At 42.7% G+C, this 25,467-nt stretch overlaps 1 protein-coding gene across 4 annotated transcripts in view; it reads left to right on the top strand.

Annotated features, from left to right (window-relative positions):
* FNIP1 (folliculin interacting protein 1) overlaps positions 1-25,467 on the top strand; it is a 64,834-nt gene that overhangs the window by 2,163 nt on the left and 37,204 nt on the right. For 2 of the 4 annotated variants that reach the window (XM_025196074.1, XM_025196071.1), the window contains exons 2-3: positions 12,786-12,912; positions 22,657-22,800. In XM_025196074.1, coding sequence (XP_025051859.1) covers positions 12,786-12,912; positions 22,657-22,800 — 271 coding nt within the window. Of the gene's footprint in view, positions 1-3,389; positions 4,103-5,881; positions 6,004-12,785; positions 12,913-22,656; positions 22,801-25,467 lie in introns of those variants that run through there. The other 2 variants (XM_025196072.1, XM_025196073.1) reach the window with 2 other exon arrangements.

Here is a 25,467-nt window from a genome sequence, read left to right as displayed (position 1 = left end):
GCCGGCAGGTGGTGATCCCTGTTGCCCTGCACCATGTGTGGGGCTCTTCACAAGTCCCTGAGGCCACACCAGCAGTGGTGAGTCCTGGGACTTTTCTTGGGGTTTTTTTTCTTAAAGCGACAGAGCTTGTGTGGGTGGGGCAACTATGGGGGGGCTGGGGAGCTCATGCAGAGCCCCCCCATGCAGCATGAGGCAGTGGGGGGGGCAACGGGGATCACCCCCCACACACCTGGCTGCACCCAGTGAGCACCGGGGCTTTTTTTAAAGTACTGGGAGCTGGGGTGGGCGGGGTTAGCCATGGGGGGGTCTGGGAGAGTGAACAAATGAACTCCTTTTGGTGTCATTGCTAGGTTATTTCTTCTGGTTTTATTTGTAATTTGTGATGAACTGAGGCCCAAATCCAGCACTGGGACCATAGGCTAACAGATGTATGTGCACAGAGTCCTGCCAAGTGTAACAAGGCTGAGGCTTCTCAGTCCTTTGAGCTGCTCCATGGAAACATATGCTTGAACCCAAGCAGCCTGACAGAGCTCAGGAGGGCTGTACTCGGGCACAGGCATCCCCAAACATGGAGCTCATTGTGGGATTAAGGGCCAAGTAGAGATATTTTGCCAGACTTTCTCTTTTTGCATTAATTAGCATGTTGAGCTTTCAGAATGCTTACTGCTCTGTTGCTAAAGTCCATATTTATGCCCCGAAACACAGTGTCAGTGTGATTCTTGCCTCCCTCCCCACCTTTTGCCTTGGACCTGGGGCCAGGGTCTGGCTGCTTTTGCCACTTGAGAAGTGAGTGGGTTGCAAGCCAGGTAGACCCTGGCCAGGGTACCACACCTGGGAGATGGGAGGGAGGGAGGGAGGGGGGATTAACCTTAGGCTACCGACATCTGGCCACGCCCCTGCTCCTGCCGCTCAAGCAATGAGGGGGCAGTCTGGAGCAGGGTTTCCCACTCCAACCCCTACCCCCTTCTCAGCCAGCTGGGGCAGTGATAGTGCTTTGGCTAGGGAGGAGAGGGGTGGGACCAACCCTGCTCTGCTGGAGCACACAGCACAGCCCAGCTCAGGGCTGCAAAGCATCCTGGGATGCTGGGGGACTGTGAGCTAACTTGAACTAGGAAGGGGTCTGGGACAGGAGTTCTGTAAACTGGTCTGCCTAAATCAGTTAAGTTTGATACTACATTCAACCAAGTTTATTTTAATCCTGTTTCAGTCATTTTGAAAGTGGTTTATGTGCACTGAATTTCTGTTCTGTTACAGGTTTAAACCGGTTTCTGATCACTTAAGCTAGTTGATGCGTAACTTCTGTCCCTAGCCTATGTGACCAACAATTCATGTTGTTCTTGCTTTAAGACTTCTGGAGCAAATAATGTAGTTTTAAACAAGTGTATTCAGTTCTAGGGCAGTGAGTGGAGAACTCGTTGCCACAGAGATGTCTGTGGAATAAAATGAGACTGCTATCTGTTGGTTTGTGTCATGGGAATGGGGGTGTTTGAACTAACAGCAGGTCCTGGCAGATTTTCTAATATGCATGGAGTATGGTCTCTAGTTTGTGGCAGTTGTTATTGTCTATATACTTTTATGTGCCTGGACTTCTTTTACCACTTCATTAGTAGGAATCCATTCCACTCTTTTTCCTGGTTGGATGTTAACTGAAGCTGTGTCCCCTTTCAGTGCTCTTCTGTTGAGGGTGCATCAAGTTACTGAGAGGTAAAATGGAAACTTCAGTTGTTACTCCTGTAAATAAACGTTTACATAATACATTGATTAGCCTCAACTTCTTACTGTTGCATTTCTAGCTAGAAAGGTCACTTTTGACATTGTTACCCTTTAGAAAGCAATGCATACAATATGTATAAATGACATGAATGGTTTTAGAGCAGTTTCACCCTGGCAGGAGTGCATTACTGTATACAGCATGTGCCTCTTCATAAACCAGAAGGGTGACAGAGGTATTAGTGTTGCGTACACCTCAGTTTGAAGGGGGGTTGTAAGTGTTAAAGGCAGAATTTGGTTTTAAGACTATTTTACTCGTGAGCAATTCCACTGACTCTTTGGGCCACATCTATATACAATTAAAGCACACGCCCAACTGTTTTTGCTTCTACTTTGAGAGAGGCGGATTACCGCCTGCTGTGCCCATATTGTGTCTTTTACAAAAGATTGTAGTTGTGGCTTTTATACTGCGTAAGATTCTCCTTTCAATCTTCATTTTCTGCCTTCAGGACACTAGAAAGAAATTCTGCTACCAGTCTTGAGGTGAAACCCTGGCTTTATTGAATTCAGTGGCAAAACTCACGATGACCTCACTGGGGCCAGTTTTTTCCCTGGAGTCAAAAATTTCACCCATTCTACAAAGGCGTCTGTCTGCGGAGGAACTCGGTGTTCTTCTGTGGAGCTGATCCTGGAGGGCAAAATCTCAGGCTTCAGGAATTAATATACATGAAAATGTACATTTGTTCATCCTATTTCTATGTAATAAAAAGGTAGCTAATACTGGTGACCTCTGTGGTGTGGATATGGGGAGAGAGAATCTTAATTCTGAAGAATGAATATTAAGCTGCATATGTGTTCCAGGTACTTGTAGATATTGGGTAAAATCAAAGGAAGGTTTCCCCAAGGATGATGGCCCTCATTTTTTGCAATTCTCTCATGTGCTTCCAAAATATTTAGCATCTTTTATCGCACATCAAGCTTTCAGGTCCCATTCCCTCCCTTTTCCCAGGATGTTAGGATAAACTGTGTAAACACTGAGCTTTTTGCTCTTGTGATTATATTACTAAACACCCTTCCTTCCATGGCCACAAGTTAACACAAGAGCAGTTATGAAACCCTGTTTACAGCTCTGCAGCTGGTCCGGGTTTCTTTATGGGTCTTATTTCACATCTCCCCTTTTTAAAGTGTATATTGCCATCCAATTATCTGGATTATTCCTGGCGTTTCACTTGTAATATTAATGAGCTTTTACAAAGCATACAATGCCTTCTTTGTTCTTATAGGAAACTGATGAAGAGAGAGGGGAGGTTTTTCATAAAAAAACAACACCCCCCGCCCAAGCCCCACAATAAAATAAAATAGACTGTATCTGCTTTTCCTTAGTATGCAGTCATACTGAAGTTATGCAGTGTGGAGCGTGCATGTCAGCAATTGCACCTTGTGCATGAAACATGGGCAGGCATCATTTTTGTGTTTCCAGTATAAAGCAGGCATCCAAACAAGACCTTCTGTATAGCTAAACATTTAAAGGCCTTATTTTAATGGTGAATTCTGTATGCATGAATATAAGGCAAAGCTAGGATTGGTTGGCAGGCTCATTGCAGATCCAGGTGGCATATACTGACAGCTCTGGGTCACATGATGGCTATTAGTGCTTGCTTTTCCACTCCTCTGGCTCAGCTTGTCAGCAAGGGTTGAACGCAAGCATCCTGCAGCTTCCAAGAATGTAAGGGGGAGGGGGAAGTCTGGGGGGAAGCTGCTTTGGTGTTTTTCTCCCCCCCTCATCTTCGATCAATCTGAATTCCTGACAAATGTGGATTGTGGAGGTGCAGAACTGCAGCCACAGTTGCCAAGGGAGTCTGGTCATGAGGCTCAGCCCATATCGGATTCGCTGAAGAAGGACAGATTAAACTGGCATGTACAGTCTACGTTGTCTGCCAAAGCAGCACTTAGCTTTCAGATGAATTAGATTGATCTTCTCTTCTCTGCAGTAATACACTTGAGGAGACAAAGGAACTGGAAAAACAGACAGTATTTACTTTAGTAAGGATCCTGGACTGTGCAGCAGAATGGAAGGACAGAATATTGGTTATGAAACTATAGGGGACTGTAGATGGATCCTCGTGCGAAAGCCCATGTTTTGCGTCGACAAAATTATTTCTTTAAGGCAGTTTTTGTGATCCTGTTGCTAGGATTAAGCTTTTTGCATTGCAGCATGGAGCCTTTTGTTTGAGTTAAATTCAGACCTCTCGATATGTCACCTGACAGTCTTGTGGTTTTGGATGAATATGGCTCATTGCTATTATTAACCTGGGTTGGCAGCTGGGCATAACAGGAGTTTTATAGGGATTTTGAAAAGTGGAACTGCTCGGGGGATAAAGATGCTTTCCAGGTATGGAAATGAAGTTATTGCAATTGTTTTAACAATTTGGACACTATACTTCCTAACAATTGATTTGCTGCTGTAATATTTTTTTTGTAGAAATCTGATGCTTTATAGAGTAGGTTTGGCTTACTGATTTCTGCAAATGTATAGAAAATAGCTCTTTTCTGTATTTTTTTTAAATGTCCTAAGTTAATTTGATAACTATAACTTTGCAAAGATTAGTTTTGATCTGCTGAAGTAACGGGAAGTACTGTGTTAAATGCTAGCAAATTTAAGTCAAAGGGACTTTTGTTGGTTTGTGTATATTTTTGTATATCGAGACATTTTTTCCAAAAGAACTAATGAGGAAAAGTTGGTGTATGTGTGTTTAAACCCTCTTGAAACTGAACAGGTGTTTTCTAAAATGGCATGCTTTATCTATAACCTCAAATCTGGAGGCATAGATAGTGATCTGGAATGACAAGAGTTAACTTTAAATTCTTAATTAATTGCTGGAGGTCAAGTCAACTTATTTATTGATTCCTTCCCACAATACCTTCTAGGCTTCTATTTTCATGATTAATATTTTTAATTCTACCACAGTTAACCTGTATATGTACCATGTCTTTATTTTCTGTGTACTCTTGGTTGGAGGCTAGCAAAGAATTAAATCCATATTCCACGAGGCATTTTTGGGTGTGCGTTGGAATTTTGAGAGTGTGAATTAGGCATGGAGTGAGAGCTGAATGGATAAACAGAGGCAAGTGACTAACAGGTGGGAGTTAAAAATGAAAACAAACTAAAGTTAGCTTCATTTGCAGTTAGAGAATCAGACAGCAAACTAGAATTTGGGAGCCGGGGCCAGCAAACGTGGAAACCAGCTGAAGTTTATGTCCCAGTTCAGTGCACAGAGTGCAGATGCCTGACTTGTGACCAAGTGTTACAGTATGTGCATGGTGTGAGTAGCTCACAGTTCCTGAACCCCCAGTAGTACAGCTATTCAGAGTGAGCATTGCTACACTACTAGATGAATGAGAGAGATTTATAGACATGGCAGAGAGCTGGCTTTTTCACTGCTGCAAAGCCTGTGTCTGGGCCTTCCCTTTCTTCTGGGTTTAGGGAACCAAGAAATGTGAACGGGAAACCTCAGCTTTGATTTTAAAAGATGCGTTGTTTTTTAGCCCTCGTCCTTAGGATGAACTTTGCGATGTAACCTCTTGCGCTCTTTCCTGCCCAGGGCAGGGGGTCAGACTTGATGATCTAATAAGTCCCTTCCAACCCTACTAACTATGAAACTAGTACATAGGGCTGAAAGCTTGTTGCAAATCCCTTCCTAAAGAGCACAGGGGATTCAGATACTCCTTGCAGCTACCTGTACCTGCAAGCTCTTTAACTTTGGACAAATCCAAGACTAAGTTAACAGCTGTAAGGGGCACTGTTGCCCAGGGTACTAATGTAAGCAATTTCCCCATCAATTATAATGGATCTCCTCCAGAGCCTTGGTCAAGTCACATAGCTCAGTTTTAATAAAAAATGTTCCCTGCAGGAATGGGGCCAATGGACACAACCTTCCCACGAAGACAGATGTCCTTAGATCTGCATTGCAAAACTTTTTATATGTATCAGCTCAGAGGTTGTATTAATGTAGAGATCCCCTTCCTCCCCATGGCCATATGTGTTACGTCACTGAAGTTTAAATAGAACGGTTGCAGAAGGAGTTGTGCATGCAAACCAAGGGTATAAATTTATCATACCCATCATAGGGTATGGGATAATGAATTTCATCTGTTTTTTTGGTGTCTCTAGCTAAGAGACGAATAAAATTGGAAATACCGTCAACCTAGCATCATCTGTGCATCCCTGGTATGCTCCCAGCTACTTGTGTTCGTTCTGGAAGATCTACACAGCTGTATGGCAGCAGTCAAATAGTAAGCAAGTGTCTGAACCGTGTCAAGAAAATGGTAGAGAACATTTGTCCTTATTGTGAGTCCTAAGTCCTGTTTGTCACATCACCATGAGGCATGGGAAGAGGAAAAGTCCAGAAATACGTGGAGGAAGTTGCTGGGGACTGGAAGAAGGCTTTCTTCATTGAGAAGAGTGTAAGAGTAGAGATGACAAAGGTGTATAATACACTGAGTGTCACAGAGAAGGCCAATAACCAGCTTCTTTTCCCCCTTTCCCATAGTAAAATGTATGCAGGATTTTCAATATTAATAGACAACATATGTATAAAATGTTGTCTTATAACACTTCCATATATAAAAGGAAACCCCTAAAAACCTGTTTAACTCACTGCTTCAGGATATTTTAGATATAGTTTAGAAAGGTACTAAATACCGATTACCTTTACACTTCGAATGTAAGCTCTTTGGGGCAGGGACATTACTCATGTTAAATATTTGTGCAGTGTAGTTTGGATTCCTAATGGGCCCCTGTAAACATTACCGCAATACAAGTAGTAGTAAATAATAATAATACACAAATAACTGCATTGTGCATTACTAGATAGGTAGTCTCAGTAAAATTGTGGGCTGTGAATCTCTGTAGGCTTGAAGGAGCAAGTGTAAGAGTAAGTGATTACCCTCTGAAGGTGAGGGAAAATGTCTTCTCCAGTACATAGCAATGTAGTCCCAGCTGCTTAATGAACTGCACACTTTCCTTTGAAGCAGTTGGCACTGGTCACCATTGGAGAGGGAGCACCAGACAAGACGGACTAGTGCTTTTTCAGTATGGCTGTTCCTATCGACATTCTGAAAAGGTGCTAACATGAAAAACATGCAGAACAGATAAGCTGGCATAAACTATAAATATCATTTGCGTAGATGCTTTTAAAAATAGTTTGAAGTGATTCATCACCAGGCAGTTTTCATAACTGTGGTTAACATGTTGAAAACAATAGTTTGATAGTTTCAACTTACTTTTTCAAGAATTGGGCATATTCCTGTTTAGTGACCTGTTACAGCTTTTTACCTATTTGGTGTCTCTCTCAATTGGCTTTGATTTCAACCATACATCTTTTTAAACCTCCAGAAATGTCTTTTTATTAAACAGTAACCCAGTGGTCACGTACGTTAATAATGTTGTTTCATTCTTACCTAAGTTGTTAATGACAAAAGGGAGTTCTGTTGAGCTTGTACAGAAAACAAGGTTCTTTTGTCTTCAGCTTTATGGGTGGGAGAGAAGGCAGCATTTTTGTGTGATGGTTATTAAAACCAGCATGGAGCAATGAGTAGGATCATTCCATTACCTCTAGTAGATAACTTCTTCATGCTGCGGTGCATGCTGTGTTTTAGGGGATGTGTAAAGAAATCCAGCTGTAGGCTATGTAGAATTCTGGATTGCATCCTGATTGCCCAACTCCCAGCATTGGTGTTTAAGGAACTGCCCAATGGATCTGCACATGAAGAGCAAATATCGATGTATTAGAAGGTAGGGAGGTAAGGCAGGGAAAAGAGAGAAGAACTGTCAACTGGACCCGACCCACTGGCTCTCTGTGACTAAATGTGTGCTGGATGTTTGTTTCTAATGAGATGTACAAATACTTCTCTTGTTTTTGAATAGTTTCATTAGTTTGGTAATTCAGTAACATCTGGCTTCTGCAAATTGCCTGTTCCCCAACTTCTTCCAAATTCAGTGCAGGAGCAGATGTCACCTTGATATTCCTAATAAAATTAAAAATGATGTACCCAGTTGATTATTCTATAATGTAAAGTTTTAAAGAACCCCCACCTCCACTCTCCAAATTTTAAGTCATTTTCAGCTATGTGCATAGCCTGCTTGCAACATGTTCTGTTAACCTGAAAACTCCCTTTATCACTAAGGCCTTTCTTCCTCATCTGGGGCCCAGAGTGTTTTCGTTGGGAAGATCTAAAGAAAATGACTCCATTTTATGGAGTCCAGTTTTCAACTAACCTTTTAAAGAGGCTGAGTTTTTGCAATATTTTGCAACTGTAATGGATTATGTACAATATTTTTTAATTGGGTGGGGGAAGGAATTCTCCAAAGCATCTAAATAATTTGCATTCAATGGAACTTGTGCCTCTAAATCGGTTTGGTGCTTATGAAAATCTCAGTCTGTGTAAACTGGCATTTGTATTCCAGTAGTGCTAGGGGGTCTCTGTCAGGATGGTGTTCTGTTGTATGCAGAGAAATAATTCAGCTTCTCTTCTGCTATGAGGTCAGAATGTTAAATTTACAATGACATAATTTTCCATGGCAACAGAGAGTGGTTTATTTAAAAAAATAAATAAATTAGCTCCAAAGCAAGATCAACCAGGAACATCTGGATTGTTCAGAAAGATCTTTTCTCATTCAGATTTATAACTCAGTCAAGATTTCCACAGGAGTGTGGGAGATTGAGACACATTTTTCCTTAAAACTAAGAGAACTTGTGAGTTAATTAGATATCAGTTGAACTTCATAGTAAGATTCCATTTACAAACACATTCAGTGAAATGTGTCACTTTACAAAGGACCTGCCACAGAGTTTTGCCCCATATTATACCGAGTAGTTTTGTTCATTTTCCCTGGGTGCTTTTCTTAGGTGTCAGACTTACCAACACTTTAAATCTGCTAACAAGGAATGTTGTTTCCTTCTAAAATATGTCTCTGCTGAATGGAACAGGTGTGAGCTTGAGGTGCCAGTCTGCTTGTATTTACTGTATATCCTACTGAACCTTCTGCTAATACTCTTTGGTTTCTTCTGATTCAAGGAACAGTCCACTACTGCCAAGGAATATTTTTTGCGAAGCTAAAACGAGCTTTACAGCTATATTATGTAAGACAGATAACACTTAAGTCATCTGTCATGAAATATGATTTAAAACACATTCGTTACTGGTGTATATACTTGAATAGAGAAAGTTAGTGTCCTGTGCAGAAATGGAGATGTAAACAAGCTCTTTTTACCTTGATCAACTATCTTGTTGAATGCAGTAAGGGTTTTATATTTAACTTTCTCTCTTCATAGTGTTTAGCTGCTCTTGGGGCTTCTTATAAGCAGACTTTCCAAAGATCTGGAACAGTTACTGCCCCTGTCTGCTAGTAATTTCAAAGCTGACTACCAGAAGTACTAGCTAATGAAAGTCGGGCTTTTGTTTAAAATGGACGCAAATTCAGATGCACAGCAAAGAGTAGGGCAAGGAAAATCCCCCCCCTTTCTTTTTTTCTTTTTTTGAGCAGTAGCTGGTTATTACATTTTTTCATTTGTTATATCAGTGACAAGTCATGAAACAGCTTTCCAAACTTCCCATCCACTTTCACTGAAGAGTGAGAGAGGGTTCCTCCTTCTGCTGCTGGGAGTGTGAGGTTATCTGTTGTCCTCATCTCACTGGGGAGAGAGTGGACAAAGCCAAAACCTTGAGCTGGAAATTGCTTGGCGCCTATCTCAGTTAATGACTCTCTTCAGAATTGGCTTAATTGCATTTGACAACAAGCGTTGTGATGTCCCTTTTGGTCTGCTTCACTGAAAAAGGCATCCCCAGCTCATCGAAGTGTTCTCAGGCCTGTCAAGAGACTGTTCACTATAGACTATAGCTTTATCAGTGCAGAATCTACTGCAGGGGTGGGCAAGATGCGGCCCGCCAGGCCATTCTATCTGCCCCATGGAGCCCCTAAAAAATTTAGAAAATGAATACTCATCTGCCCTGGTCTGCCTGTTATGCAGCCCTCAATGGCTTGCCAAAACTCAGTAAGCGGCCCTCTGCCCAAAATAATTGCCTGCCCCTGATCTACTGCCACTTCAGTAAATGACAAAATTCCCATTGGTTTGTGTGTCAGATTGGACATTTGATAAGAGACCGGGTCATCCTTCCATGCACAAGCCACACCCTGCCTGTTGTGTTGGTCTGAGAGCTGGTCTAGCAGAGTATAACTTTTTCACATAGAATTTGGTTATTTGATAATCCAGCTTCCTCCTCGTGTGCACACATGACTCTTTTTGAAACTACCTGGCCTTAAGTGAGTATGCAGAGGGAAAGCCAGGCTCTTGCAGTCAAAACTCTAGACATTGATGTATTTTAATTTTTTTTTAATTTTTAATTTAATTTGAGCAATTTTGAGTTGCTCAAGTTCTCCCCTGTAATCACACTTTGCCGTTAGTTGCATAGCATCCTTTCTTCAGCTTCTGTTTTTCTCTCTTGTTACTAAATGGTAGGGGCCAAACCGTTGAGAAAATGGACTTCCTCCCTTAAGAGGCCCGGATAATTCTACTTACAGTACCCAGATTCCTTCTAGATGATCTTACACAAGTTATAAAGCTTATGAATTTCTATTAGTGTCCCGATATTTCTTTTGGGAGGGTGGGGGGGAGGATTCTGTATCTTTGGCTTCATACAGACATTGTTTCTCTAGTCTCTGCTCTCCCAAGAGAAACCACAAGTATGTAGCTCTTCAGGACTTTTTCCCAAGCAAAAAATGGCCACTCCAGGAAAGAAATAACCTGGGAACAACCAGGGTTAAATCACTCCTAAAAGAGTTTCTCCTGGGAGAGGGAAAGTTCTGTACATGTTGTGACTTCTCCCAGAAGAGAACATAGTCCTCCAGAACCCTCCCTCCCTCCCTCCCTTCCCCCCAGGAGACAGTATGTCACTCCCTGGACTCTACTGCTCCCTGAACACACCCTCTTCACAATCCCCACATTGTGCTGCAGGGAAAGACAAGCTGACCATAGGCAGTCTGAGTCAGCCAAGCAGGGCTGCCCTCTGTACCACTGCCATCTGTTGCCAGGCAAACTAAGGGAGCTTGCAGAGCATGCTGTGATGTGTGCCCCCATCTCCCCTCCACCACCCTTAAGCTGCACAGTGTCAGCACTGCAAGCTCTTCACTTTTCAGGGTTTCAACATTTGAATGTCTGTACCCGCAGCTCTGAGTGAGGTTTTTTTTTCTACCAAGAGTACTAACCTGGGAGAACTCTCTCAGATGATTTGAATATGTGTATGCAGCCACTGACCATCGAATGAATTTTCAGCTAAGTTCTGCTACAGAAGTTGGCAGGTTGTAGGTGACTTATCTTGTATTGCTCACTAAGGGGGTCAGAGGGGAGGTGACCTTCTTTTTTGGGTCAAGTCAGTCATGGAAATAGGGAACAGTGAATTTTAATGTTGTTTTAGGGATATGCATCTAAAATTCCCAACTGTTAATTTATAGGCATCTAATTGTCAAAAAGATATGGGCAGGTGCTGGACTTTCCCTAGGGGCAAGGAGTCTTTGTTAGGGGCAAGGAGTCTTTCTCCAGCTGATTACTATAAGTTTCTTTCTGTAATTGTCAGAGAGAGCTCCATGTGATTTTCCATGATAGAGTTACATCTCTTATAGCAAGGATAGCTAGATAGAATTTCATGCTGATATAGAAAGTGGCTCTTCTTTATTGTCTGGAAAGCAAATCCTGCCTACTCTGTGGGTGGAACTGGCATCTAGCATTTTTTATTTCCAGGAAATGAAGAGCCACAAGTTAAAAAGGTCCCAGAGATCTCCTGTGACAGTGCAGAGCATTGATCTTTGGCTTGGTTTGTCATTTTCAGTTACTCCACAAGAGTTTTTATTTGACGTACTGTGATGCATGCAGTCAAACCTCTGCAGAGCAAGTTCTCTACAATGAAATTGTTCATGATAAGTACTAACAAATTTACTGTGTAGTAATGAAAGCAAAACCATCCATAGAAAGAGGTAAAAGGGTATTTCAGGCTTGAACCCTATGAGATCTTCATTTGTGAAGCTTCCACAAAATTCAGTGGACATCCTGAATGTGGAGCTTTCAGAGGTTCATGTCGTATTACTAGGTTACTGGATCAGTTGCTGGGAATAAATGTGTTTTCGGAACCCATAATGTGAGCTCTCACTTTGGCCCCAGTCTAGTAACACACTTTATAATACCTGTGATTAAGGACCTACCTAAATAATGGCAGAAGTTCATGGCACCTTTAATTTTCGTCTTTTTGCTTACACACACGCGCGCGCGCGCACACACACACACACACACACACACACACACACACACACACACACACCCCTGTGGTTTTTGCCTCTTGACCAGTGACTGGTGTGGGGAGGACGCACAGTGAAAAGACTGAGATTAAAGGTACCGCTGCACCACGAACTTCTGCTGCTATTTAGGTAGGTCCCTACCTATGATAGCAGTTGGGATTGTGATTGTCCTGGTATTGGAGGACATTGTTTTATACTTACTGAAGATCTGTTCTCTCATAGCTGTGACCTGTGATTCTGATTTGGTGTAAGAATAGCAAGATAATCACAAGAGGGGTTTAATGGAAGTATTTTATTGCAGTGGGGTTTTTTGACAGGTAAAGATGGGAAATGCATGGTAACTTTGGTACATAAGCCTTCTCAGTTGTGCAGCTAAATGCTCACAGGTGGCACTGCATTTTCCTGTAGTTCCTTGATTCTGACAGCTGGAACTGTGAGGAAAAAAATCACAAGATGTGATAACAGCACAAGAATTGACAATACTGGATAAATAATTACTTCGGGATTGTCACACCACTTACACCACAGCACTGCAGCTATTTATTTACAAGCACTTTGTAGTGAAAGCGCAATGTTTGCACAGGATCAAAGGGTTTTTAAGAAAAATGTCATTGCCTCTCTTGGACTTAATTTTTTTAATAAAGCCAGATGTTCAAATAATGTACAGAAACAATGTCAGAAGTCACTGTGGTAATAAACTTTTCTGCTTCCTTATTTTTCGTTAAAGCTGGCCTTTACCAGAGTTTGACCCAAGTCAGATCCGACTGATTGTGTATCAGGACTGTGAAAGAAGAGGGCGGAATGTCTTATTTGACTCCAGTGTTAAAAGGAAAAGTGAGGATGTACCTGTGTCGGTGAGTATTTTTCAGCTGAAATTTGATTATAATATATGACATCTCTTTTTACATAATACAGGACTGAATACACAAAGGGCAGGACAATAAACATTTTGTATTCGTTTATGTGTTAACCCTTTGAACATAAACATGATCGTTTTGCCACACAATCTGTGTGTGTGTATATATAGCGCATTATTCAAGCTTTAGGGATTGCCTTTAACAGCTCTAAATATTTTTAACATCTTTTAATTCTGGGACTTCTCTTTTTTCACCCTCAACTTTGAAAAGTTTTGAAAAAGAGAGATGTCTTCCTTTCTGTGTCCCTAGCCATGCCATGCTGTGCCTATATGGTTGAAGACCATGACACAGAAGGAACAGAGAATTTGATCTGTTTATGATGGGGATCATATGATGTGGCAGCCTGCAGTGGCAGGGAACTGGACCAGCTGACCCAGGAAGTCCCTTTGCGTCTTGCGTCCCAGGTCTTGGTGTTCTTTCGCCAACCTTTTTTTTTTCTGGTGTCTTGTGTCACTTCTTTGGCAGAAAGTTTCTTGAAAGCTTTGGGGGTTTTGCCTTTCTGCTGCAGAATGACCTGCTGTTTATTGATCTGTGAATTTACAAAGTAACTGCTAGAGCAGGACAAAGGAGAATGTTTGTAGGGGTCAGGCATGAGAGAGCTGAGTTTCGGTCCCAATCCTGTCACTGACTGCTGGTGTGAGCTTGGCCAAGTCACTCAGCCTCTCTGACCCTCACTTTCTCCACCTGCAAAGGTATATTAGGCACTGAATGAACTCAATTTGGGCATGTTTGGTTATCTCCATTAGGTGCTGCTTAATGAGTATAAAGCTAGGTACTTTAAGTATGGCTACATAAAATGGCAGTTTTATCACAAAAAAAAATCCTTTCTGCATTGGGTATGGGAGCATCTCTGTAAACTGCACCAGCCAAGTTTGACAGCAGCTGCAACTTGCTCTTTCTTATCCAGATTATGACTGTCTACTACTTCCACCAAATACTCCATCTAATTCTTGTAGGAACTTTGTGTGGTTCTGGGCATAGATTTTCATTACTCTTCATAGCTGGATATAACAACTTTATATCCACAAGTTAAGAACCAGGTTTCCTTGTTGCGGAGTTTTGATTTGATGTTTGACTCAGGTTTAATTCCTGTAGCAGCAGCATGTGACATCACAAAATGTTTAGATGTCCCTTACTTTTTAATTTTGAACCCTTAGCAGTTTTATTAGCCTAAAAGTACCGAACTGTCCATGTATCTTTGCCAACAAAAGAGTTTATACTTTTTAAAAAGAGTTCTGCTCATATGTCACAAAACAAAATGTAATAAACAAGGTTTTGTCAGTCTGTAATACATACCTGTGCAGTCTATTTCTATTCCTATCAATTTCTTTGAGTCTAGAAAACATGTTTAAAAGAGTGTCTTCACTTGCAAAGTGAAATTTCAAATTTTGTAAGCTGGCTTTATTATTGGAAGCATAGTTCATTGTGACAGCTGAATATCTACAGAGTTCCACTAAAAATAATTCTGTTTCATTAGACTAACAATTCAGCCAATATCACTCCACCACAATTTCTTCTTGTTCTTTGTGCCATGTCTCAGTGGGGAAAAAATAGCCAACTGTATTCCCCATCTCCATAAAGTAACTAGCAGATAAGGAATTGTTCCCAGGCTGTGAAGTAAAATGCATAATGGTAACCTCCAATGCTTCTATATATATAATTTTGTTTCACGAGAGAATTGTTGATGACACAGTTCTTGTCACACTTCCCACCTTGGCAGGGTCATCCCATGACTCAACACAACATTTCAGTAACAATTGGGTTTTGCAGGTAAAACTTGTGTCCAGCTGTCTTCAGCTTAGCTTGCTCCTAGTGCAGTAGTCTTTTGTGGTTACAAACTGGAATTTTTCAAGGAGTTGTGTTATTTCCCTACTCCATCCTGATTTTCATTAACAAAGACACACCCTACATATATAAAGAGATGGATCTTGGCTCTAAGCACATTCCAAGGCACTGTTGCCCTTTTGCAGTAAGACTTTTGTGTGGGATGGGCTCTCTGTTGTGAATGAGTATCTGTTAAGTGCTTCACAGAAGTCAATGCCTTCTGCTCCCTCTCTTCCTCCCTCCTTGGATTTACTAATGTGATTTGTATCTCTGTGAGTTTGCAGATACACAAAGCATGAGATTTGCAAAAATCCTCAGCACCAGTGTAACAAGTTGATTGAAGTCCACTGGGTTTGGCAGAGGCCAAGCAATTTTGAAAATCCTGCCCCAAGGCACCATATGACTGTGTAGGCTGTTCTTTTCCTTATATAGCCAGCTGGGCAACAACTCTTCATTCCTCATTTTTCTACTGTTTCCAAGAAGTGTCATGAAATTAACTCTACTTTACATTATCATTGTTTCCTTTATGTGCTTGATGATAATGTAAAGTAATACTCAATTCTGTTTGGTGTCTGTATATATATATTCACACATTATTTCAGGTAATCCTCTTTTCCTTTGACTTCTGTCTCGTAACCCAAAGAAGTGGTCAGTAAGATTTTTGGAGTGTTCAAACAGTAAGTGCTGAAAGCAGGTGTCTGATTTCTCAGATATAAGGTTATAAATGACATGCGCCGGGGTGGGGGCAGAGAATTAAATTTGCATTTAAATGAAGGCTTTATTAATTGTAGAGAGTGTTCAGCAGACTTACAATGGTAGAAAAGTCACAAGATGATAGATTAATATGAGCCACAATACTAGGACCATGGCTTATTTTGTCTTTCCAGTTTTTAAAAGTATCAAGCACAGAACAAATGAAGAATGATGAAAGGAAAAGGGGAAAATAAAGATCGGGACAATTAGATGCACTCCTGAATGAATAATTTTGTATGTTTTATTACTTGGGATGGGACTACAATTGATAGCTTTGCTGAGGACTGCCTGTAGCTCAGTTTGTAGGAGAGGTTATTACTTTTTCCTGGGGCTTTGCAGGGTTAAAGTTCTTCAGCCAGGCTGACAAGGGATCCACGGGCCAGAAGCCTTAGGCTGTGCGTCCTGAGAATGTTGGCTGAGTGGTGTGCCAGGCATTTTCACTTAGATGGGAGATATACTTTGGACAGCTGTTGGGTGCTTGGCCTGTAGGATGAGGCAAAGCGATTCCCGTTTGTGTATCCCGGACCTTTTTTGGTACTTGGCACCACCAGCTCTTTCCCAGTGTTTCAAGGGATGTCCTATTAAGTAGTCAGCCTTCTGTATCCAGGTGCCTTATGCCATCTTAGACCCTCTGCTGAAGTATGCTGGTGGTCATTTTTTTTCCCTTATAAACAGCAGAAAGTTAGGCAAGGCTCCACTTTTGGTTTTGCCAGGATCCCAGAAGAAGAAAGTGATAGCATTTCTCAACATTGTGACACCAGATCATGAGGAGATGTATCAGCACAGGAACTATTTGCATAATGAATACGTGATGCAAAGAGGAGTCATTACTAATGCCTTTACCAAATAGCTTGGGTCCACATGCAACACCTACCTCTTTCAAATTTCATCAGTTACTCAGAGGTTGGAATCAGTCACATTAGTCTTACTGGCAGCTCTGTTGGTCTAATTTCCTTGTGTTAATGTGAATTTTGGTGTTCATACCTCAGCTGTGGGACTTGGCCATCATGGCACTGCCTTATGCTATTTTGTAGGAAATAGCATCTACCTCATACTGGGATGTCTCCTGGTATCCTCACATCTATGCTCAGTCCTTTATATCCTTCACACTTTCCCCATCCTCCACTCCTGTTTTCCTCTGAATATGCAAAATCCAGACCAAGAGATGACTTGGGCATGTGCCTTCTCAGTGAGGCCAAGGGTATAAGTTTGTGGACAGGGAAAGCTTTCTTCAGAAGTCCTTGAAAAAGTAATACAGGACCTGATTTTAACTTTGCTATAATAAGAAAACAGACTTTTCACATTCCTTTTAAGATGCATGCACCAGATGGCAAGGCCCAGGCTAAATTCTCAGCCTGCACTCTACATTTCCTGACACTTCAAATGAGTGCTTGACTTCTCAACCTTGACGCCGCGTTCACGTTGGCCGTTTGCTGGGACTCCCCAGTACTGTACTGTATTATATTATGGTGTTGGTGTATGTTATTCATATGGCACTGTAAACGTAAGTGTGCCTGGCATGCAAAGATGAGTAGAAACGCAATGCGATTGTCCCAAAGAGCTGGCAGTCCAATTGGATGAGAACATCTCAGAAATGATGCCACCTGGGGGAGGTAGGAAGGGAAACTACAGAAAACAATGGGAGGGGAGCCCTGAAAGAGAGCCTCCCCCAGGGAGCAGTATAGGTAAGACTGTTTTTTCCTATATGTCTTGTTTAGCAACATTTTTGCTTTGTGTTTTGCCCTGATGTTCAGTCTGGTGAGCAAAGGACACTTTTTCAGAGAGGGATTTGACTAAAGAGAGTTGTTTAGACACAAGTGAGTTTGAGTTTGTGGCAGCCTGGAAGGAGATAGGCCATCCACAGTGGTCAAGGAGAATCAAAGGAACTAGAGGAAGAGTAGATGGGGATAAAGGCAGAGCTGTAAGTAGGAGCCAAGTTGTAGAGAACATTGATTGCGAGTCAAAATGTGAATGGGCACTGAAGATAGGTAGGAGTAGAGAAGGAAGCTGAAGAAGGAAGTGACCTGCTCCAGGGGTTGAGAAAGTGGGGAAGTGAGAGTCAAAGAGGGCAGGGAAGAGAAACCTGTGGGATTCAAGAAGAAAGTGGACCAAGGATTGTAACATTAGGGTTAAAGAGGAAAAGGTGGCCCAAAGACAGTGGGGCACGTGAGTCCCATTTTCACCAAGTTACATATTTTGACAGTATGGTAAGATGGGTAACACTTAACTAAATACCGACTTAACTTTGGAAAGTGTCACTTACTTCCATCCAGGAAGAGGACACACCAACTGCTGAAACTTCCTTAGCCTGACAAAGGGTTTTTGAACCCGCAAGCTTGCTTAATACCTATTCTCCAACTATTTGGGTTGGTCTAATAAAAGATATCAATTTCACCCAAGGAACCTTGTCACTTATGAGGTCACGCTTATCCAAAAGTGCACAAGTGGCATGTCGTTTTAAACAAGTCAGGCATTCTACAAAGCTGGAAGATGGGAGAAATGTTGGGATACTAAATTGCTCGAGAGACTAGTGATGGGATATTGAGCCTTTTGCCTTTTAAGTGACCTATATGAAATTGAGATGGTGATCTCAGTCTGCTTCCTAGTGAACAGGCTTCCAGAGTGCAAGAGACTAAGTAGGAAGATGAAGATGCCAACTGTAATGGTAAATAGAGTAGAGTCTGAATCTTCTCAACCCTTGATATTCCTTCTAAATAGATATGGAGGCACATTCATAGCATTGTGGAGGGTTATCTTCCCTGCTTATCCTGTCTGTAAATGCATATAGGAGCCCAACAACTCTAAGAAAAAATAAGGCAATTCACATGATTACTGTTTTAAAAAAACAGCATTTCTTCCTCTTTTACACATGGAGCTGAGAAAATGGGCAATAATCTATTCTTCTAGGCAGATGCACAAATATTTATTTATCAGCTTTTACAGTTCAGACCATAACAGGAATCAAATGTGAGAATCAGTTTCTGTCCATGAGAACAATTTTCTTTCCTTAACACAGTGCCTACTTTGCTTTGGGGGTGAGGGTGTCCAAATGGAGAATTCACAGCGTGAAAGCTTATTGTGATTCTTGTTGATATTGAGGGGATTTTTTAATCAACCTGTAGTCTGAGTCCGTCTCCCATTTTCCCTCCTCCCCCCCCCCCTTGCTCTTTTTTGCTACATGGCTTTTGATTTTTTAAACCACCTGTTGTCTTGGTCCGCCCCCCCTTTTCCCCCCCCCCCCCCCCCCCTTGCTCTTTTTTGCTACATGGCTTTTCTCTATTACGCAGACTACCTTTAAATGTACTTTTTCTACCCCATGAGGAAGCTCCCTCCTCCTTCAGCTGATGAGGGTCCACAGCTTTTAGATTCTTGCAGCTTTTATATAGAGATGTCTTTTCTTTTCCTTTCTCTGCTTTATTTCAGTCTCACTGGTCGTTTCAGAAGCAGCCTCCTCCAAGACTAGCCTCAGGCTCCTCTCCCAGCTGCTGTGTTAGTTCTGAGACCTTGCAAATGTTAGTTCTCCTGTGTTAGTCCTGTTCAGTCTCTTTTTAATGAATACCTCATTTAGGAAAAGAAACCCATCCCCTCAACTACCTTGCTCTCATTGACCCATGCCAACCCCTTGACTTTGGCTCCCCCTACCTCTTAAAGGTTTCTGTATTTTCATCCTGTTCTGTTTAAGTGGTAGGTATGGAGGAAGAGACAGAGGTGCTGCATGCCTCCTTCCCATTCAGTAAGGAAGTTGCAGACCTTTGCTGGTTGGTTGTAAAGCCATCAAAGTGGGTGGGAAAAGTTGAGAGGCCTCAGGCACCCTTTGGGTTGAAGAAGACTATGGAGAAAAGAGCCTATGTGCAGAGCTGGAGGCTCTGGAAGCAAGACCTTTGGGGAAATGCTGCTTCAGAGCAGGCTCTCAGTGCTGTTTACCTGGGCACCTCGTGTGTGACCATGTCTTTCACCAAAGCCCCACCAACAAGATCTTGCATATACAAACACTGTACAGGGGATGCTGCCAGTCCTTCATAGACCGCTGTATAAGGAGCCGAGCAGGACAGGAACAGGAATCTTGACAGCAGTGGGAAACCAGCATGGCAGCCAAGAGAGGCAGGCTGCCCGCAACATCCTCTCAGCAGATGTTTCTGTCTGGCAACCTTGTGCTCTGCAGAGGGTGCCAGCAGCAGTTGGCCTAGAGACTTGATTTATTGCAGCCATGTTCCTTTGGGAGGAGAAAGCATGGATTTGAGTCTTTCCTTGGGCACGTTGGTGAATGCTACAGTTACCTCTTTATTTTTGGAAACCTGACTTGAGTATGCTTGGAATATTATACTAGAGCACCAGTCATCCCATTCCTTTGTTGCATAATATCTGGTGATTTATTGCGTCTAATATTTCATTGACATTCAGATTCAATAACTACAGCAAAGTGGTGCATAGCAGATACTTGATCTTGTAGCCTGACAGGTTGCTCTTGCACACATGCTGGATACTAAAATTGTACGTCCCAAAATTTTTTCAGTGTTCTGTGTTTTAGAGATGATTTGCTACCTTCAAGCTGCTGACAGATGGTATCTAAAAGATCTTGAGCATTTGACCTCTTTTACTTCACAGGATCCGTATTTCATTACTTTCCACTGCAAAGACCAAACAGCTCTTCCCTTCTAGTATTTAAATTAGGAAAGTTTAACTTCAGGTTATCTTGGTTAGCAGCAAGTCTGGGAAAGCTGCTATGCAAAAATATATTTAAGTGCTGGTGAAGAAAAGTGATTAGGTTATGCAAATTTTAGACTCAATGCATGGGTTTTTTATTCCTATATGTATATGTGGCTATAACAGATGTATAAACTGATAGAAGCCTGCTTATTAGCACATCTTTTAAAGAGGACTTGCAAAATGTGATGGAAAATGCAAAGCTGAAATGTGGTTTGCCTGCAAAACCTGCTGTAACCCTGTGGATTTAATGTGGTTTCATCACATGATGCTTGCCTAGCCCAGGCCATTGTTGTTTGTGTCAGAGATAAAATGCAACTCCAGTTCACGAGTTCCTATTAAAGTCATATGATTGTCATTCACATGTTCCAGCCATTGTGTACTATGCACAAGTCACAAATATTGGCCATTAGCAAGCCTACACATTGCATGAGTTCAATGTGCACACCCGAATCAGGCTGGGAGTTTGTTACCAGGGGAAGAAGTCTATGGCTAAAACTCAAAGGGAAGGCTAGAGAACAATGTTCTATCCCTGCCTCTGCCTCAGACTCACTAAGATGTGGGCATATATTTTCCCTTTAAAGCACTGCTGCTCAAGGTTTTGGCCTCCCAGGCCAGATGAATGGCATAGGGCCGTCTGTGGGCCAGATCAGGCTCTGTGTCACCCCTGCCCAGCCTAATGTGCTGAGATTGGGCCCTGGGGCCCTGTGCCACCCTGTGTGCTGGAATCAGACTCCTAGGGTTCTCCACCGCCCTCACCCAGCCCCTCATGGGCCCCACACCATCCTGTGCACTTAATCTGTTGCCAAGGGCCTGTAAGGAGCCCTACAGGCTGGATGACCTAGCACCAGGGGCCAGATCTGGCCCGCAGGTTGGGGATTGAACACCCCTGTCTTCCCCTGTGGCAGCTCTACCTTTCCTAGAAACAGTGCAGAGTCTAGTACAGACAGAGCTAGACAGTACCACCATTTTTTTAATGCAGCTGCCTGAGTTATACCTACTCTTGAGGCCACATTAAAGCAAACCAGTGCACTGTGGCAAGCTGATAGTCCCAAAGCCACTTAGATTAGCAAAGAGTCCCTTTCCCTCCTCCTGAGTAGTTGCAAATGATCCCACACCCATCAGGCACATAAGTGCAAGGGTGCTAGGAGAGGGGCTTACAGTGTACCTTCTTGAGGAAATGGGCTGGACCATGAATAGTGTCCAGTACTGAAAGGTAGTTGGCAAGACCTCCCAAGCAGGCTGTTGGAGTTGACACTGTATTCAAATGTATGGGACAGTTCACAGCTCTCAGATACTTTGCAGGCTCAGGCAGATGTCTGCTCCATCAGTGACAATTGGGTAGACTTTTCATTCATTTGGTTAGAACCACGAGGTCTAGAAATTTGCAGCCTGTTTTAAAATGACATTTGAGCAGTTGATGTAGCTGTGCAGTCCTGGAAGCCAGGGCATCGTGCATGGGTTCTAATCTCTGTGCCTTAATCCTTCATAGGAGTGCTTCCACTTGCTAGTAGTGGTCTAGCAGTTGAGGTGGTAAGTTTTAAGGGAAAGAAGGCCAATATCAACAGGTCACTGTGCTATTTGGAAAAGTGTAAGCTATCTATACCTTAATTTTGCCAACTAGGAGTGTGAGGAATGCCTACCTCCTGCAGGCTTTCTATGATTTAATTAGTGTCTGAGAAGTACTTTGAGGTCCTTAGATGAAAAAATACTCCAAAATGCTAAGGACCTACTTTTTTTTGAGGCATTGAAAATAGGGTCTAGTGTCTAAGGGCCTATTTTGCTGGGCATGCTGATCCATTCGATCACCCCCACTCCAGCTCATTATGCCCCATATATCTAAATACCTGTGTGCAAGTCCAAAAGCAGGCTGCGTCTCTGTTTCTATTCCTCAAGCTTTGCGAACTCCTCTCATTTGTGCTGTAATGTAGTCTCTTCCTGCTGCCTCATACAGGCTTTTTACTCCTCCTCCCCTCTTCCCAGAATCCATCTCAATTTCTTTCTACCGTTCACCTCTGTTTTCAGGTCTGTGCCTTTCTGGGTTCCTGGCCAGTTGGTGCTTAAAATAAAGATGGAAAAATCATGCCCCCAAATATTGCTTTGTAAAAACTCTTAAGGCTACCTTTAGTTGCTTGAAAAAATAGAGTTGTGTTGTGTGAGCTCCCAGTTTGGTTTTCTAAGTAAAAAAACCCAGTTTCTTTCTTTACAGACAAAACAGCCTTTAGGAGAGATGAATTATCATTCTGCTTGCCTCTTTTCTTTTCTGCAGATACTCCTTTTGTTGCTTAGCTTACTTCTCAAATTGAAAAATACAGCACCAATCCTTTCTAGTGCTGCTAAGCAGTGGCTTCAAGTATGTGACCCTTATCGTGACAAGCCTTTTTTTTTTTTGTTTTTCAGAAACTCTGCAGTGATGCTCAGGTGAGAGTCTTTGGGAAATGCTGCCAACTGAAGCCTGGTGGAGACAGTTCTTCATCTTTGGACAGCTCAATCAATTCATCCTCCTCCTCTTCGGATGCAAAAGAGCAATGTCCAAAATATCAGGTGAGAGTTATTTCTTTGCTTTCATTACCCAAGCCAAATTCTCTTTGCAGGTTAAGTATTGAATGCTTTAAAATGCTTAAAATTAGATGGAGACTGAGGAGAAGGGGGTCTTTTTTTCTTTTTTCTTTTTTTGTTAGCTTTGACGTAGGTGCACATGAACAAGTTTCATACATTTCATAGACATTAGGGCTAGAAGGGAACTCGAAAGATCATCGAGTCCAGCCCCCTGCCCAAAGGGCAGGAAGTCGGCAGGGGTCATAGGATCCCAGCAAGATAGTCATCCAAATTTCTCTTGAAGGCGTTTAAAGCGGGTGGTTGAACTACCTCCGGCAGCTGTCTATTCCAAACCTTGGAGGCTTGGACGGTAAAGAAGTTCTTCCTTATGTCCAGCCTGAAACGGTCCTGAAGGAGTTTGTGACCATTCGACCTTGTCATCCCTTGGGGCGCTCTGATGAACAAACATTTCCCTCAGATCTTGGTGAGCACCCCTGATAAATTTTTATAGGTGGCCACCAGATCACCCCTGAGCCTGCGCTTTTCCAGGCTGAAGAGTCCCATAGCTCTCAGCCTCTCATTGTAAGGTCTGTTTTCCTGATCTCTGATCATGCACGTGGCTCTTCTCTGCACTCTCTCAAGATTCTCCACATCCTTTTTGAATTGTGGAGCCCAAAACTGGATGCAGTAAAGTTAGATAAAGGTGGGGCTTTACAGCCCACCAGCTGCCTTGTAGTCCTGCCTGTGCCCATACTTTTAGCCCACAGTAAGTGAAAGTTAACTCACAGTAGCTTATCCCTCCATTAAATTGTATCTTAAACCATTTGTTCTGTCCTTCTCAGCCAAATCTGAACAGAGCTTTGACAAAAAGCCCCTTCCTTGTGATCGGAGCCTGTGAGCTAAAGCTTTCGGGATAGGCTGGAGGTTCTGGATCTGAGCCATGTTCCTGGAAGCATTTGTACTTGCTGTGTTTGTCGGAGCCCTCCTCTAGTGACAGACTCCAGGCTTCAGGAGTTCTTAACTGTTCGAAGTTAACAAATGTCTTTAAAGTATTATAGGTTAGGGGAACTTTTAAAAAAGATGCCATGGAAGTAATCTGGAAATATGGGACTAAACCTGTACACATGTGCTATTGAACAGTGTTCTAACATAAGGATTTAGGCAAACTTGAGTTATGTTTTGACAAAAGAGTAGAGATTTTGGCTGTAAGAGTGGCCAGAGTCATCAGACATGGATATATTTCTGTAATCTCTGCTTGCATGGATCACAAGTGTTTTATATTAAGCTGTCTTAAAATAGAACCAAGTCTTTTTACTTTTTGTAATGAAGCAACTGTATATTTGAGGGAAGCTGCCTCTTGCACGACTTCAGAGATACAGTATTACTGATGTCAGTCCACTATTGATGAAAATGACCAAAACTTCAGTGCCAACTTCAAATACAATCACATTAACTGTTGCTATTTTTGACCTGTTGCGTGTTTTCCTTGTTTTCTCTTGCACATCATACGTTTCTCTGTAGCTTTCTTAAAGTAAATATGATCTGTCCCTTCACAGCCCCTACTGCTCACCAGACTGTAAACATGCCATTCCCATAGGGTGCCAGTACACTCCATCCTGGGGAAAGTGGCTTTTAGAAGGACTTCACCTGTAACATCTCCTCTTGGTGCTCCAAGCCAGGGTGGGCCCAAGCATCAGAACTGAGCACAGGGAGCTTTCCCGTGCTTTCTAACTGCCCTCCCTCTCATCCTATCCCACTAGCTGCAAGGCAAAGTTGAGAAGGAGTCTGCTAGACCAGAAGGAAACAACATGAGTAGATCGAAAGAGACAATGAGGCAAATAATAGGAGTGGAGTCTAGGGAGGGAAGTTTGATAGGGACTAGCTGGGTATGGAGACTGGGAGTTGGATTTGTGAGGGAGCAGGGAAGACTTTTGAGGCAGGGAGCCCAATGGGGAGGATAGCTTGGATCTGGTTGCACCAAGAGACTGGGGCTAGGCATCAGTGTGTTGGGAAGAACAGGGGAGTTGGGGTGGGGAAAGAGAACTAGCTTTGTGCAAAGAAGCTGGGCACTGAGCTGATGAGAGGTGGAATCAGGAGGGGGACTAAAATTGGATAAGGATCTTGGGAACCAAGGCAAAGACTGGGAGTCCACTGAGGTAGGGTCGAGTGGAAGAGAGAAATTGGCCAAGGATCTGGGAGAGGGAAACTTGGCTCAGAAGGCATAAGGAAAATGGAAGTAAGGAGTTGGGGCAGGAGGTAGGAAATTGGGACTGGCTGGGCAAAGATTCTGGGACCAAGTATTGGGAGCAGAGGAGATTGGGAATGTTGGAGGGAAAATCAGACTTGGATAGTAAGATAAGGGCTAGCTAGGGAAGGAAGGTGGGAGTGGGGCAGAAAGGCTGAAGTGTGAGAATGGGACTGGAATAATGAGCCTGGGGGAAAGGGAAGTCACTGGGCTAGAACAGGAATAGGGTAGAAAAGAGGAGACGGAGCTAGGCTAGGAGGAAGATCTGTGTCCACTAGAGCACATTCCTCTCCAGAGCCTGCAATATGACCCAGGATTCCTGAGTCTTATTCTTCTGCTGTCAGCAAATGTGTGTGAAACCCTGAGGCAAAGTGTGTCCCATCCCCCACAGAAAGAAAGAATAGCAACCCACTGTTGCTCTCAGCTAC

Source organism: Alligator sinensis, unplaced genomic scaffold (genome assembly GCF_000455745.1).
Source record: "Alligator sinensis unplaced genomic scaffold, ASM45574v1 scaffold111_1, whole genome shotgun sequence".
In the NCBI taxonomy this organism is placed as follows: domain Eukaryota; kingdom Metazoa; phylum Chordata; order Crocodylia; family Alligatoridae; genus Alligator; species Alligator sinensis.
This window is presented reverse-complemented; position numbering and strand designations above follow the sequence as displayed.